Genomic DNA, 15,724 nt, shown 5'->3' with positions numbered 1-15,724 from the left:
ATGGTCACTACGGGCCACACATTGCACTTCATGTAAAAATAAAGGCATCTTGGTCAAACTCCAACTCAAAACATTACATCCTACTTAAATTTCTAGCGCATATGCAATGACCCTATATCCCTATATGTTAATTTACCAACAAAATGCAGCTACCTCTGAGGACAGCAGCTATTAAGCAGAACACTACATAATAACTTAGGGCAGGAAATGTTTGTTCCTTTTAATACATTTGTTAGGTGATCTTATTCTCTGATGCTGGGCTCGGGGTAAGAATATGTACATATAGATTAGATAAAAGAATATTAAGTAACCGACTGAATCTGCAGGTGAAATTTAGGTCCACTGTAATCAACTGAGTTGGAATGTATCCAGGACTCCAAGGTTACCCTCCTTACTTTTGCAAATAGTGCTATGTGGGACCTTCACTGATAAATGATCAAGCCTTTGGTTTTATATTTTACCCAAAAGACAGTGCTTTGACAGCACTAGTACCCCTCCACCACTTGTTTAGGCACTAGTCAGAGGAGTATTATGTTACCTACTTTACAGGGATGCTGGGAGGATTGATTTATTAATTAATCATTGTAAAGAGCTTTGAGGTCCTTAAGTAAAAGTGCCTATAGACGTGCAAACTGTTTTTTTTTTTTTTCAGTGCTATCTGGTAGTACTTCTGGCATGTACATTTGTGACTGTTTCTGCACATGTTTACATTAGCAAGTTGCTGGTATATATTAAAGAAGGCTGGCATTGTGCTTCTCTAAGCTACAACAAATTGCTTTGCATCCTATTTTATGTAGAAGATTAATCTAATAAGACTTGGCATCCTGAAATATCATTTATACACTTCAGTTAACAGGATTGGCGAATGGAGGGTCATCATTTTGTTGTTTACAAACAGTTCTGGTGGCTGTGACAGTAGTGACATTTAGAAAAAGGGGGACTGCAGCAAGCACCAAGGGAAAGACATTTGATACAGCTTCGGTGTCAGCAGAATTCTGCTGCCAATTTTTTTTCCACATTACATCCCTTTCACACAATTTGTTTAACTTTTCTTTATAATCCATACAACTGAATTGTGCATCTAAATTTCTCCCATGTGATCCTTGTCAAGAAATTGGTGTCATTTGAGTATTTAAAACAGGGAACAATTAAACCCTCTGATGAAACATTAGTCGTGCAATAGATATAGGATTACTTTCTGCAGAAACAAGCACCACTGCGCTACAGTGTAATGAAGTTGTTCTTCGCAACCATTTCAGGATGTTGTTGTAGCAAATCTACACTTTGGGCTTGCTTTTTAACCGTGCCTCTGGTTTTAAAATACAATGAGATTTAAAGGGTGTGTGTGGAATAACTGGCGTCTTACTACCTGTGGATTTCTGAGCAGCAGCAAAATGTGAAACTCATCTAATTACTGCCGAGAGGCCTTGGAGATGATTTCTTGAAACTACTAGGATGCCCAACTGCTTTAAAAAGACCTTGTTTGTCTTGGCTTCTGCATTGAGTTTTGTGTCTTTTCTCTTGATTGTCATTGCTATGGGGACCCAAAAGTGGATGACTGGCAAAATCCTTTGTAAAACAGGAGCTGATTTGGTCAACGCCACAGACCCAGAGCTAGTTAAGTTCATTGGAGATATTTACTACGGACTCTTTCGGGGGGGCAAAATACGACAGTGTGGTTTGGGTGGGCGGCGTTCCAAATTCACAAGTAAGTAAAGTTTTGGTTGAATATATAAATAAATTCTAAGAGCATTGTAAGTCCTTTTGTTTGTAGTACCTGTAGAATAGGAATAGTTATTGAACTCACATCTATGGCTCATTTTCCTTGTGGCTTTTATGGTTCTGAAATATGAGTGAGAATTTTAAAAAACAAACATTTAGTTATGTTCTTTGGTACAACCTTATATCACTGCATAAGCAGATAAGAAAAATATTCCTTAATTATTATGGGATAGACTGAGAGTTTCCTTTAAATTCTGTGCTAGGGCCTGTGTATCTCTGTACCACCCTATGAGGAGTTCTGGGAAGGAACTGTGACTCAGAGCCTCCCCTCCGAGTCAGGATTCTCTTAGAGCGCCTATTTTACATGGGGGAAGGGAAAGTATGTTGTGTTGGTCAACTATCCTTTCCTTGTGTCCAGCTGACTCCAAAGGCTGTAACATAGAGGGAGGAGCCATGGCTCTGCGTGCTCCTTGACTCTCTCTTCTTCCACCATGCCCAGCTGTTTGTGGGAGGGAATATTGGCATACGGCCCCTGCTCACTCACCTGCCATTGTGCCTGAGCTCAATATCTGGGTAGATCCCGTTCAGGGGAATGGAGGAAGGGGCAGCTTTATATCCCCTTAGTCTCCAGCTCAATCATGTAGGGCTAATTAAATCCTTAATAAATACAGACTTTCTCATCAGGTTGCTACGCAACCTGAAGGGGAGTGCTATAATTGCACAGTGACTACTGGAATGCATGGATAGTATGCCAAAAGGGTCTGATCCTACAGTGCTTATGCAAACCAAACTCCAGTTAAAATCAGTGGGACTCTTCCTTGCTAGGACTGCAACCAGATGGCAGAGTTCTGTAAATGAATACCGTATCGAGATTTCCTTTTTTTAAAAATTATGAGATCTTTAGTTAGATGCTGTGGGCTAACATCTGGCCTCCCCTCGAGAGATTGCCTATGCTGGGTGTGGCTGCCGGGCAGGCACTCCGGAGCCATTTTGCCAGTGCACAGCATACATGGGTAGAATACCTCAGGAGGCCCTAGAGGACCACACTTAATAAGGACCCTTCTTTCCATTGCTTTAGAAACAAGTTACTGAGCAGACCCCCAAACCCAGTGGCCTCAGAGGACTGTGTGATGCGTTATCTGCCCCCAGCCCTTGATGAGGACGCACAGGAGCTCTCTTCATCCTCTTTCCCTCCTCCACGTACAAATCTGCAGGCTTAGTCGAATTTTGCCCTGTATGTTTTGTCCTTATGCCCCCTCCCCTAATAAACTGCTTCATATTAGTGCTCCCAGTATCACACTGACAGTGTGTGCCACAGAAGGCCCTACCATGATAATTATTCTCTAATAACAAAGGATACTAGTTTCTGTCTCCACACTGCTCAGGTATCCTCCTACCTCCCCCACTCTCCTTCCCTCTATTGGTCCTGTTCTTCCTCAGGCTCCAATTTATAGCAAAGCCTGTCAGTGTGGTGATTAATTTTTAATTTTTAACCCAATTAACAACCCAAAAATTAAATAATGGAAGCATAAACTTTAAAAAATACACCTGCATGAAGAGCATTGAATTTTTCAAAGTAATCCAATCGACTTGGGTCTATGGAGGCATGGACATCTCAGAGAAGTGGAAGAGTTGCAAGGGATCCTGCATGTGTTACTTCACATAGAGCCACATCAAACCTAAGGCCACCTCGGACTGGGATGCTCTGCAAACTTTATACAAAATGTAACTAAAACTTGGCCAGCAGCCCAGCAAAGCTAGCTGTTACCTAAACTACAACTGAGCCAAACATAGAAAAGAAAAAGAAGGTGAAAGGGGGAGGCTAAAATGGTCAGTGATATACTGACCCAAATAAAAAGGCCTTAGACCATGCCTGAAAAACAGTCATAGAAGGATTCTGCTGAACAGCTTCTTGATTCTGTAGATGGGGTCCCTAAACAGAGAATGGCGGTTCCCTTGCCTCGTTCAGAGTCAACCTGAAAAAGGAGACTGAGAAAACTCATCTGACCGCAGATACATTGGAGGGAACACAGAGGAAACCTTGGGCCTAGATTATTGAGAGCTTTTTATAGGTTGGGCCTGCGGACATGAACTGGCAGGGCAAGGAGACTGGGACTAGGAGCCAGAAAAGGAAGTGGAGGTTGTGGGAGGGACTGGGAGCAAGTGGATGTGGGGAAGACTGAGATTGGATGAGATGTCGAGGGAGACTGGGACTGGCTAGGCAAAGAGACTGAGAACCAGTGGGGCATGGGGAAGGGGAAAGATTTATCTGCTGAGCAACCAGGGAGCAGGGGAGAACTGGTACTGATTAGGGAAAGGAACTGGAACAAGGACACAGAGATTGGATGGAGAAAGATTTAGACTACAAACAAGTGCGGATAGGGTCTGTGGCGGGAGGGGGGCAGTGACTACACGCCAGGTGGGGATGATAGATCGCATGAGGAGCTGGGAGTGGCAGGGAACTGGGATTAGCTGGGCAAGGAGTTGGGGAAGGGGGGCCTGAAAAGGGGAGTTTGGAGGGGTGGGATTAAGACTTAATGGGCAGGGAGACTGGGTGAGAAGCCTGAGAAATAGCGAATGGGACTGGCTAATTGAGGAGAATGAGACTGAGATGACGAGCCGGGTAGGGAAAAGAAGGGACCGGACTGGGACAGGTTGGAGGGAACAGGGTAGAAGGGGTTATGCTTGAGGAGAATGGGCAGAACAGTCTGGACCCATGGGAGCATGGAATGAGGCAGGGGTCCTGTGGAAAAAATAGTATGTGACTCTGTAATTAAAGGCTGTATTATAATACATACACACATGGGGAACAGGCAACCTTAACTGTGACATTTCCTAACTTTTGCATACTGGACTTTGCAACCTTAATAATGTTCTTGTGTGTGTGTGTGGGTGGGTGGGTGGGTGGGTGGGTGGTGGTATCGGTATCAAGACAGAAGTAACTTGTTCATTAGCACTATCTATTGAGACTGCAGTATCATATCTAGCCTGCTTAAGGCAGCCTGGCCTGTAGTGAAGTCTCCTAGGCTTACAGCCTGATTCAGCAAGGCACCTAATCACATTTAGTTGCTGTATAAGTTTAATACAGATACATAACTATTAGAAATGAGCTCATGGTACCGGGTTTGGATCTGAGATTGTGTCTACATTTGGAACTAGGTGTATGATTCCCAGCTCATATAGACATAGTTGCCCTAGCTCTAATCAAGCTAGCATGCTAAAAATAGTAATGTAGCCGAAGTAGCATGGGGATCAGTGAGCAGTGGCATAGGCTAGCTGCCTTGTGTACAAACACACCTGGGCCACAAGGGTGCATAATCTGGGCGGCTAGCCCGTGCTGCTGCTCGCCACTGCCCATGCCACAGCAGCTACACTACTGTTTTTAGCACACTAGCTCAATGACCGCTAGTGTGAATATGTCTACTCGAATTGGGAGATCACACTCCCAGCTCATAGCATAGACATATTCTGTATCTGAATTTCCCCAAAGTTCAGGGGGGTACAGGGTCAAAATTCTGCTCCTCTGATGTAGTGAGCAGATAAATTCATCCCTCATGAACTAACACACCTGTATCTACCCAGATTGACTCCTCCCGTAAATAATGCCTTGTTAATTTGAGTGAAAAGCAGTTTATAGCATCAGTATAATGTGTATCCTGTAATTTTCACAGGAAGATTTATACACTGAATAACTGAATATTTGTTTCTTGCCAGTCTTCCCTCATCTGGTGAAAAAGCTGAATGCAGGCCTTCATGTGATGATTTTAATCTTCCTTTGTGCGGCCATTTCCTTTGCTCTGGTCAGTTTTGGATTCTGCATTCTCAATGCAATAAAAGTTCCATACCGAGCTATTAAAGGTCCAGCAGGTATTTGCCTATGGAATTTACTTGCAGGTAATATAATTTTAAAATAATTTTTACTACCAACCACATTTGAATAAAATGGTAAAAGTAAATGTGTACAAAAATAAAAACATCTTCCCCTTGCCATATCTATATTTCTCCTTGGCTTATATACTTGTGTGCAAAAATAGAGTTAGCACTGAATTCCCCTGTATTAGAATAAAACTATTAGAAGGCATTTCAGCCTTAAGCATATAGTAGATTGTTTTGTATGAACAGGGAATTCACATATATAGCCTCAATATCACATACAAGAGAACTTTAATAGAAACATAACATTGGTGCAATGCTTGGTCACCTAACTAATAAAGGCCCCAGTTCAGGAAAGCACTTAGGCACATCCTTAAATCCATCCTTAATCTGGATAGCACTTAATTATGTGTTTAACTTTAAGCATGTGCTTAAATCATGTTTTTGTGAATCACAGCCAAAATGTCTGACTTGTTTTGAAAATGATTAATTATTTTTTCATTCTGTTGCAGGAGTCTTTACAGCACTGGCAGTCACTAGCTTTATAGCTGCTGTTAAACTTCATCACCTCACAGAAAGAATTGCCAATTTCCAGGAAAATGTCTTTCAGTTTGTAATTTTGGAAGAACAGTATGAAAGCTCCATTTGGCTTTGTGTGGCTAGTGCTACATCTCATGTAGTAAATTTGTTGCTAATAGCCATAAGTGGGGTTCATTTCCCTGAATTCAAGACTAAAACAGAAGAGGCGACTGTTACAGCAGAAGATATCATGTACTGATAACCTTCACCTACATAAAACTAGTTCTACAAAGTGAACTCTCATGATAAGAACAGCTCCTTGGTTCTGCAACTTTTGAACTGGATGGTGATTGTTGCTGTCATGGACAGTAAAACTGCCACTTGCAGAAATATACAGTATTTTTGAGGCCAGTTGTCAGTACCAGCAATTAATATTCACTGCAAGGAAGACAAACTATAGAAACCTCATGATTGAAAAACTAACCAATATGGACAACAATAAAGTTATTTTCTAGAATATTTTTCATCTTAAATATTTTACATATCAGAGTTAAAGTATGTTTTCACCAAAACCAAAAAGTGAACTATAGGTAAGGAAGATAATACATAAATCGCAATACTTCGGCCTTTAATTTACTAGAATGCATTTTTATTTCAAAGCAGGAAGAACAGACACAGGATTTAAGGTTTTATCCAGAGTTGCAAGCTATTTCCTCAGAATTCTCTAGAAAATCTGAGAGGGCCAAGTACACCTTGTTTATTGATGTGCTACAGAACTGGAAAAGTAAACTCCATTACCTGGAAGACTGAAATGTAAGGGAAAGCACCAAGAACTTGTGGAAAGATTTAGAAACTTAGAAACAAATATCAAAAGCTAGACTCTAGAGAAGTGGAAAGAAGAAGAATATGGAATATTATAATAAGAATATTCTTAGGGAAGAATAATAGCATCTAAGAAAAGTGAAGAGCTGGAAAGTGAAGAGCTCTCTAGCCAATGATGGGCAAAATGTTTGTACACAGATGCTAAATAATATTAGGATTGTTATGATAACCTGAAGATTCATATTCTGATAGACTTATGGTCCTCGGGCCTCTGCCAATTCTTGTTTTTATCTGAAATTAAGTACAAAATGTTGTCTGATGAAACAGTATTAAAATGAAAAAGTGTTATACTAAAATGGTTAGATGTGTGGAAAAGTTTGTTTGTGTGAAATACCAGCACTACCACAAGCATTTAATCAACTGAGTCACAACTGATGCGTCATAAACTGAAAATCATCAAGCCTTAAAGTGAACATGAGACTTCTTGAGTTTAACTATCATAGTGAAACAAAATAGATTCCTAAACTATTTATAGATGACAGTTACAGAAAATTGGATGTAAAGAATTTATTTGAATTCATGAAAAACTCTTTTGGTAAAGCTACCATCCCAAATTAATTCTTAAAACACATTTTATTTGTAGTCATCTGATTAATGGAAAACTGCTATATTTTGTAAATTGCAAATACAAATCTTTATTTTAGTCAAAGCCCCTATCAAAAGAGGTATGAAAATCTTTTAGAAGAAAGATCTGAATAGTTCTTATACTGCTGCAGGATATTTTAAGAAAATGCTTCATTTTTATATGAAAATCCCTCTACACTGAAAAAATTATTTTAAAAGCCAAGGTCAACACTTTCCAACTTGGGTACTTGCATTTAGGTAAAATTCTGTATCTGATTCCAGACAGAGCAGCTGGAAACTCATTCCATAAACATTCAAAAAATTCACCCATAAAGATTACAAAATAGCAGGGTAAGGAAAGCAGCGGGAATTTTCAATGCTTTTGGAGCACTATTATCATCAGCTTTGCATGAGTGAGAAGCTAGAGTCAATAAAGGAGATGTTTCCTAACCCATAAGCTATAACAGCCAATTTTGTCCTGTATTTGTTTTACTTTTGCTTTGTTGACTTTCCTTCCTTGAGTCCAGAGGCCAGGGGTCGACAACCTTTCAGAAGTGGTGTGCCGAGTCTTCATTTATTCACTCTAATTTAAGGTTTCGTGTGCCAGTAATACATTTTAATGTTTTTAGAAGGTCTCTCTCTATAAGTCTATATTATATAACTAAACTATTGTTGTATGTAAAGTAAATAAGGTTTTTAAAATGTTTAAGAAGCTTCATTTAAAATTAAGTTAAAATGCAGAGCCCCCGGTACCGGTGGCCAGGACCTGGGCAGTGTGAGTGCCACTGAAAATCAGCTCGTGTGCCGTCTTTGACACGTGTGCCATAAGTTGCCTATCCCTGGTCCAGACTATGGTGAGGAGGCAATATTAGGAGCCGAACTGCAGAAATCCAACCCACAATGTGAATATGACTTATATCTTAACAGCCCACTCTTGTCTATCAGTGCCCCCTGGAAGAACTCATCATTAGTGTTCCCACCTTACCCTCACCTCCCAAAACAATTCTGGCTGGTTCTGAATCTTGGGCTATTGGCTCTGCTTTACTACATAATTGCAGACCCCCCTAGTGCTGCTGTAGTTAAGACTGAATTTAAGCACAAACTTAACTGCAAAACTTCTTTCCAGGTTGAAGCTTGGTACACAGCACAAGGCCTTACAATGCAGCACTTATTTCTTTTTAGTCAAAGAATTTAGTGTAAAATGAAATATTTGTCAAATTACAATGCTGTTCTGTGAACATGTAACTTAAAAGCAGCTTTGATACAGAAACAATAAAATCATGGCAAGTAATTTATCCATAACTACCTTTAACTGCCTTAAGGAACTGAAAAAGGAAAGGCACTTAGAGATATTTAATTTTGAGAAATAGCTATAAAAGTGTATGGGAGCTACTTTTCATGAGGATTTTTACCACTTATTCCAACACATTTTAAAAACTGCTGACATAGTGCATGGTCCTGAAAACCCTTACTCACGTGAGTAATCTACATGGGGACTACACACCTGAGTAAGGATTACTGATCAGAGTGAACGTTTGTTGGACTAGGCTCGCAAATTGATCAAAGTGGCTCTAAAGGTACCTTTAGGAGCCATTGTGTAAATAAGACTAGAGAAGATGGCTCAGAAGATTGGTATAACAACCTTTTACTTCTTGGTCACCAGTTCAAATTCAGCCAACATCACACATACAAAAATTGATGCAACATTTTGCAATAATAGTCCAAAATGATATCACTTACAATAGGTTCATGGCTATAACTCTAGAAGACTGTAGTACTGTTTGCACAGTGTGTAGTGTGATCAAATATCATTATCATCTGATGACTGGGAAATGAGTTGGTAACCTGAGTTTTGTTCCTGATAGACAAGTGCTTGTATCACAAAAACTACCATGACAGCTGATACCCTTAGAGGAAGTCACCTGGACTGAACAGATTTGCAGGCTGAATTAGCCTTTCACCCCCAGAGGTCATCTTCCCAAAATACGGTTGAGACATGTTGACAGGAAAGGGTGGAGGACACTTGCATTTTAGCTGTCTGTACTGTAACGTTCTGTAAAATCCAAATTCTGATTACAGTTAATGGTGTGCAAATACAGAATAACTCCCCATTGATTTAAGTGGGTTATTTTGGATTTAAATTGGTATAAATGATAAGAGAATTTGACCATAACCTCAGTTGGTTCAGATGCTGAGGGTTCATTAGCATTTTGTGCTTTTAAATGTCCCTTATTACTAGTGTAACGTCCTACACACGTACCCTTGTGCTTTCAAATGATTTTTGTCATAAGGACTCATTCAGTTGTCAACAAATACTGCTATTACTTTAGTTCACAGATTTACATTTAGCTTTATACTCCCTAGATTATGAATACTACTACTGTACTAGAATTACTCCACTCTTCTGGCTTAAAGCCCTTTTAGAGCCTTCACACATTACTAATATTTGCCAGTGATTCATATTAGTGATTACAATTACTAGTGACTGAATCTATAACCTTAACTATAAAAGACTAGCAGTCTGCTACAATTATAGATGGGACTGGTAGCACTATCTATTTTAAGGTTGCCCAACACGTCCTAATTATAAGACCCTGTTTTCAGTTACCAAACTTTAATTGTTTGGTCAGAAATATTCAATGTCAGGAATCTGCCTCAAGCTGGTTATTATTATCATTATTTGTAAATTTTAACCAAAATGGTTTGTTGTTTCCAAGAATGAGGTTGGGGGAAAATATGTTGTTTTGCTCATGTTAAAAAATATTCTGGCAGCCTTTTCTTGAGAAGCTTTAGAGCAGTGGTGACAGCAAAATGACTGACCAAATATTCTACAATTGGTTAATAACATAGTAAACACATCCTGATTGGTTAATAATTAAATCACAGTGTTCTAATATCATGTGATGCAACGAGCCGCAGGAGACACATTAAAGAGCCATTTGGGGCTCCCGAGCCTCAGTCTGAGTATCACTGCTCTAGAGCTTTGGAGAATGAAATTTGGCAAGGGGGTTAGCTTTATTCCAGGAATGTGTCTTTTGCTGTCCCCATGACAATCTGTCCATATTTGGCCAAGTTATAACCCTTTGAAAAATTGCAGTTCACCCGTGCTCAGAGATTTCTTAGATTCTAGCAGTTACATTCAACTGACGATTCTGTCTGCACTGGGCATGCTCTAGCTAGGGGCTGAGCACAAATTTCTTGCAATTGCAGCTCTGCACTGCTGCGGAGTGTGCTGGGTTTGGGCACCTGAACAGAGAGCCAGTGTCTCCTCGTCTATCAGTCATCCTGCTGCTGGGCCCAGGAGTGTGGCAGAGGAAACTGCCTTATTCAAATACAGAGGGGACGGTATCTGTGGGGAGAGAAGGGAACTGGGACTGGGAGTTGGCATAGGGGAGACTGGGAATGGCTGGGCAAGGCGATTCTGACCGGGAACTGGGGAGAGCAATGGAAGAGGGGGACTGGGAGCCAGAAAGTGGGGAATGACTGAGACCAGATGAGGAGTGGGGGGAAACTGGGACTTACGGGGCAAGGAGACTGGGAGTGAGAACCAGTAGGGCAGAGGGAAGGGGGTGAAGAGAGAGGGGAGACAAATCTGACAAGAAGTGGGTGTCCATGGGGAGAACTGGGACTGGAGGGGTAAAGAGGCTTGGACAAGGAGCTGGGAGGGGGAGGCTGAGGGATGCTGAGACTGGATGAGTAGCCCAGGGAAGGACTTTAGGACGGGGAGTCAATGGAGAATGTGGGTGGTGGGGGGAGCCTGGAAGCCAGGGTAGGAGAGAGACAAATTGGATTGAGACAGCAGGTAAGGAAACTGGGACTGGCTGGGCAATGTGACTGGAGCGAAGAAATGGTGAGGGGATGGACTGGGCCTGGGAGTCCAGAAGGGTGAGACTAGGACTTGTTGGGCAAGGAGAGTGGAATGAGAAGCCTGAGAAATAGAGACTGGGACTTGCTAAGTGAGGAGAATGGGACTGGAACAAGGAGCCAGGAGTGCAGAAGAGACAGGATGGGGATACAGACAGGTTGGAGGGAACAGCACAGAAGGGATCAAGCTTGGGGAGAATATGCAGAAGAGTCTGTGCCCATGAGGGCACACTTCCCTCCAGTGCCTGGTATGGTACCCAAGATCACTGAGCCTCACCATTTCTCTGCTATCAGCAAATATCTGTGAAACCCACTGACAAAGTGTCCCATCTCCCCTATGGACAAGGGGGCCCAATTAAGGTTGCATAGTCAACCATACTGATGGCATTTCCCAACTTTTGAATGCTTGACTTTGCACCCTGGATAGTGTTCTTTTAATGTAGTTTGTGTGTGTGTGTGTAAGTGTACAGCAGTTGTGACTTCCAACCTTTTCATTTTACCAAACTTAAGCTAGATCCTTGGCCTTACTAAGGCCTTTGCACTACCTTTAAAAATCTCCCTCAAAGAGCCAAATTCCAGCCAGTGCAAATGATGCTTGTGCCCGGTGCCTGCTGCTTTCCATTCAACTGCAGTCAGATTGGGTTGCTCCAGATCCAAATGTCATGGTCACTGAAGATCCACTGCAGGTTAGAGTATCTACACAATGGAAGGTGGACAGCAGGGCATGATGAAGCCTAGCATAGAGGCTCATTAGTTGAGAGTCAGGAGTCTAGTACGGCAATCACAAAAGCCTGAAGTACTCCTAGTTGTAGTACAGTACTTGTGCACAGGCCAGTGGCTGGGAGCTGTCATTTTCTTGTGTAGATTTTTCTGCTTACTACTAATTTCTTTACAAAAAGAAGAAAAAGAGGAAGTATCACTTACTATTCATTGATGGCCACTTTGCCCAGACCAAAGTTGGGCAGAGAATGAAAGTATAAGCTTAAGTGTGGCATGTCAGCTTTAGAGGGCTGAACATCACTCTTGCGTTTTGAAGAAATGCAAAGACGTGGCAACTGAAAATGGCTGAAACAACGTTTCTATACAAAAGGCAGGTTTCTGAGTGATGCGGAACATTCGGTTTTATGTATGGTCAAATGTGCTATTAGGAAAAGGGAGAGCTTAGCTTGCTCTTTTGCCCTTTTTAAATTAACATTATTGATTCTATTTTTGACAGAGGTGTACATATGAATTGAGAAAAGTGAATCCAATTACTCTACTGTGTTGCTAATATGGATGATGGAGTGACGCTTCTCCAGACAATGTATAACAAAGATAAAGTGATGCACCGTGGTGCACGGTTAGCAGAATATTTAAGCCATGACCGTGCAAGATTCTAAGTGCCGTATATGCTCGATCATAAGCCAGTTCGTTTATAAGCCGACCCCCACAAGATGGATAAGTAAAAATGGAAAATTTTTATGACCCATTCATAAGCCGACCCTATAATTCAGGGGTCGGCAAACTTTGGCTCCTGGGCCATCAGGATAAGCCGCTGGCGGGCCGAGACGGTTTGTTTACCTCGAGCGTCCGCAGGCACGGAGGTAAACCTAAGTAAACAAAGCGTCCTGGCGCGCCAGTGGCTTACCCTGACGGGCCGGGACAGCAACTGGTGGGAATTTTTTTTTGGGGGGGGAAGAAAAGCTGGGGGTCAGGGGAGTAACCCCTGTGACCACCCCCCACATGACCCCACCCCTAGCCCAGGACCCCCACACTCTCCCCATTCCATCCCTTCCCACCTTAGCTGGGGCAGGCCAGGTGAGGATGTCTCTGGCCTGGCCAGAGCTTCTCCGGCAGGCTGGGCAGCGCGGCCACAGCCTGCTCCGGCGGGCCAGACCGGGTGGCGCGGCCGCAGCCTGCTCTGGCGGGTGGGGCCGGGGCTGTAGCGTGCTCCGGTGGCTGGGGCCAAGAGGCGCGGCCGCAGCGTACTCCGGCAGGCGGGGCCGGGCAACGCGGCCACAGCCTGCCAGCCCCGGAGCTGCAGCTGCTTTGGAGGCTGGGGGGAGAGCAGCATGGCCAGAAGCGGAGAGACTCTGGCCCCGCCTCTTCCCTTCTGGCTCTGCTGCCTGTGCTGCCTCTCCTTGCTCCCTCTGTTGGGGGGGGGGGGAAGGGCTGTGTCTCACCTCTCCCTCTCTATACCCGTTCATAAGCCGACCCCCTTCTCTGATGCTTCCCTTTTTTACTAAAAAAATTCGGCTTATGAACGAGTATATATGGTATATCCAGCAAAGTAATGAGTGCCCTCAGCCCACATTGACAGTACTCAGTGCCTTCCAAGATCAGACAAACCTATTAAGAGCCTTTCTCCATACTACATAACAAACTTTTCTTGTGCATAGTAATGATGACATTTATTGCTTTTGGTAATAAAGTGTTGTTACCCCTTACTTTCCTAAACTACAGCATTACTCTGGCATCTCAAGGACACTTATTTAGGTGTCTAATGAAGATATAGGAGCTTAACCTGAAGCAAATTTTCTTTGAAATCTTGGACTTGATGTAGAGAACTATCTGCTTTATTCAGACATCTATTTTAGTTAGACCTCTGCAGAGAAGATATTACAAACTCCAGCGTCATGCCCTTCCATGTACTGGATATGGTCTAAAGACTGGGAAGGATTCTTTGAGGGCCCTCTCAACTTTGGAACAATAAAAATCCTAGTCAGGAACAGGGAGGGGAGCAGTAGGGAGGGGGATAATATTTCCAGAACATTACAGAGAGATACAAGTAACATGGTTCCTCTTTCAGCACACTCACTCATTTTCACACACTTGGAAAAATGAGCCACTGAGTTTGTATGTATGTAACCCACTGGTGAGTGAATGTTACAGGCCCCCTTGCTCTCTGCTGATCCACAGAGAATATGAATTATTACAGCCCCAGCTACAGAGCCTTAATTTTTTAGCTCAAGATGTAACAGCTCATGGTTTTAGCTCTGGAGCTCCTCAATTAAATTCCTGGTGTGCTGGCCAAGAGGGTAGAACATAACATATAAGAACATAAGAACAGCCATACTGGATCAGACCAAACGTCCATCTGACCCAGTATCCTGTCTTCCAACAATGGCCAATGCCAGGTGCTTCAAAGGGAATGAACAGAACAGGTAATTATCAAGTGATCCATCCCATCGCCCATTCCCAGTTCTGGCCATCCCATATACAGAAACCAATAAAACCTATGTAGCTATACATACTATTCCTAAGGCTAAGATTTTGTCACGGTTATTTTTAGTAAAGTCACGGACAGGTCACAGGTTCTGTGAATTTTTGTGTATTGTCTGTGACCTGTCCGTGACTTTACTAAAAATAACCGGGGGGCAGGGCTAGGTGAAGGGGTGGAATGGAGTCCCATGGAGGTGGGGGGAGAATGACAGGCTGAGCTCCTCACCATGGCGGGTGGCACAACCCCAGCTCCAGCAACCGCAGTGGGGTGGTGCAGCCCCAGGTGGCGCGCAGCCCCCTCCCCCACAATTGGCGGCAGCTGCGGGACGGTGGTGCACGGCCCTTGCTGCAGCCCCCACCAAGCCCCGGCTGCAGCCAGGGGAGGGGCACATGGCCCTCAGAAGCTGTGAGAGGGGCGCTTGGCCCCTGCTGCAGCTGCCAGGCAGTGGCGCGCAGCCCCGGCTGCAGCCCCCACCAAGCCCGGGACACCGCGGGGCTGGAGTTACAGGGTCCTGGTTCCAGCCCCAGTTGCAGGGCAGGAGCACAGTCCTTTCTCCACCTCCTGAAGCCCTAGAGGTCACAGAGGTCAGGTATAGTCATGGAATCTGTGACTACCATGACCTCCGTGACTAAATCGTAGCCTTAACTATGACTCCCTCCAATGGCCGGCTCATGCCCTTAAATGTTTGTTTTTAGCTATAGCCCTCCCAAAAATAAATAACTATTTCAAATGTTACCACTTTGTTGATTTTCAAATGATATATTGTGCTGCAACTGTTTAAAAATATAATTTAAAAAGGTGATAAGGAAGATTGTTTGTAGACCCATTCTTGCTGAGTGACACCAGGTTAGATATCACACAACATCTCTGAATCTTGATATAATTCTATACCACTTAGTAATGCTGCAACATCTTATTTAAAATGCTTCCTAGCATTTAGTGGAAAAACTGCACAGTTAGATGAGAGAAGAAATTATGGATACGCCAGCCATTTCAAAGTGTACTTTAAATATAGCAGTGTAAGTTCAATTACAGGAATCTGGAAAAGGAAAATGATTTTTTGCTTCGCTCAGCAGCTCAAGGTCTCAGATTCTTGTG

At 42.9% G+C, this 15,724-nt stretch overlaps 1 protein-coding gene across 1 annotated transcript; it reads left to right on the top strand.

The window, feature by feature from the left end:
• The first annotated feature begins 1,455 nt into the window (after positions 1 to 1,455).
• Positions 1,456 to 6,373, top strand: CLRN2 (clarin 2). The gene is made up of 3 exons (XM_065404593.1): positions 1,456 to 1,708; positions 5,437 to 5,616; positions 6,108 to 6,373. The coding sequence occupies exons 1-3, from the start codon at positions 1,456 to 1,458 to the stop codon at positions 6,371 to 6,373; spliced, it is 699 nt and encodes a 232-aa protein (XP_065260665.1).
• Positions 6,374 to 15,724: the final 9,351 nt, after the last annotated feature.

This window comes from Emys orbicularis, chromosome 5 (assembly GCF_028017835.1).
Source record: "Emys orbicularis isolate rEmyOrb1 chromosome 5, rEmyOrb1.hap1, whole genome shotgun sequence".
In the NCBI taxonomy this organism is placed as follows: Eukaryota; Metazoa; Chordata; order Testudines; family Emydidae; genus Emys; species Emys orbicularis.
Note: the sequence above shows the minus strand (reverse complement) of the source record. Positions and strands in the feature narration are given on the sequence as shown.

What these genes read in the sequence shown, in the direction of transcription:
- CLRN2 (XM_065404593.1), top strand. Translation starts at nt 1,456, where the DNA reads ATGCCCAACTGCTTTAAAAAGACCTTGTTTGTCTTGGCTTCTGCATTG. An exon ending in GCGGCGTTCCAAATTCACAA is followed by an intron (nt 1,709 to 5,436) that starts GTAAGTAAAGTT and finishes GTTTCTTGCCAG; the next exon opens with TCTTCCCTCATCTGGTGAAA. An exon ending in CCTATGGAATTTACTTGCAG is followed by an intron (nt 5,617 to 6,107) that starts GTAATATAATTT and finishes ATTCTGTTGCAG; the next exon opens with GAGTCTTTACAGCACTGGCA.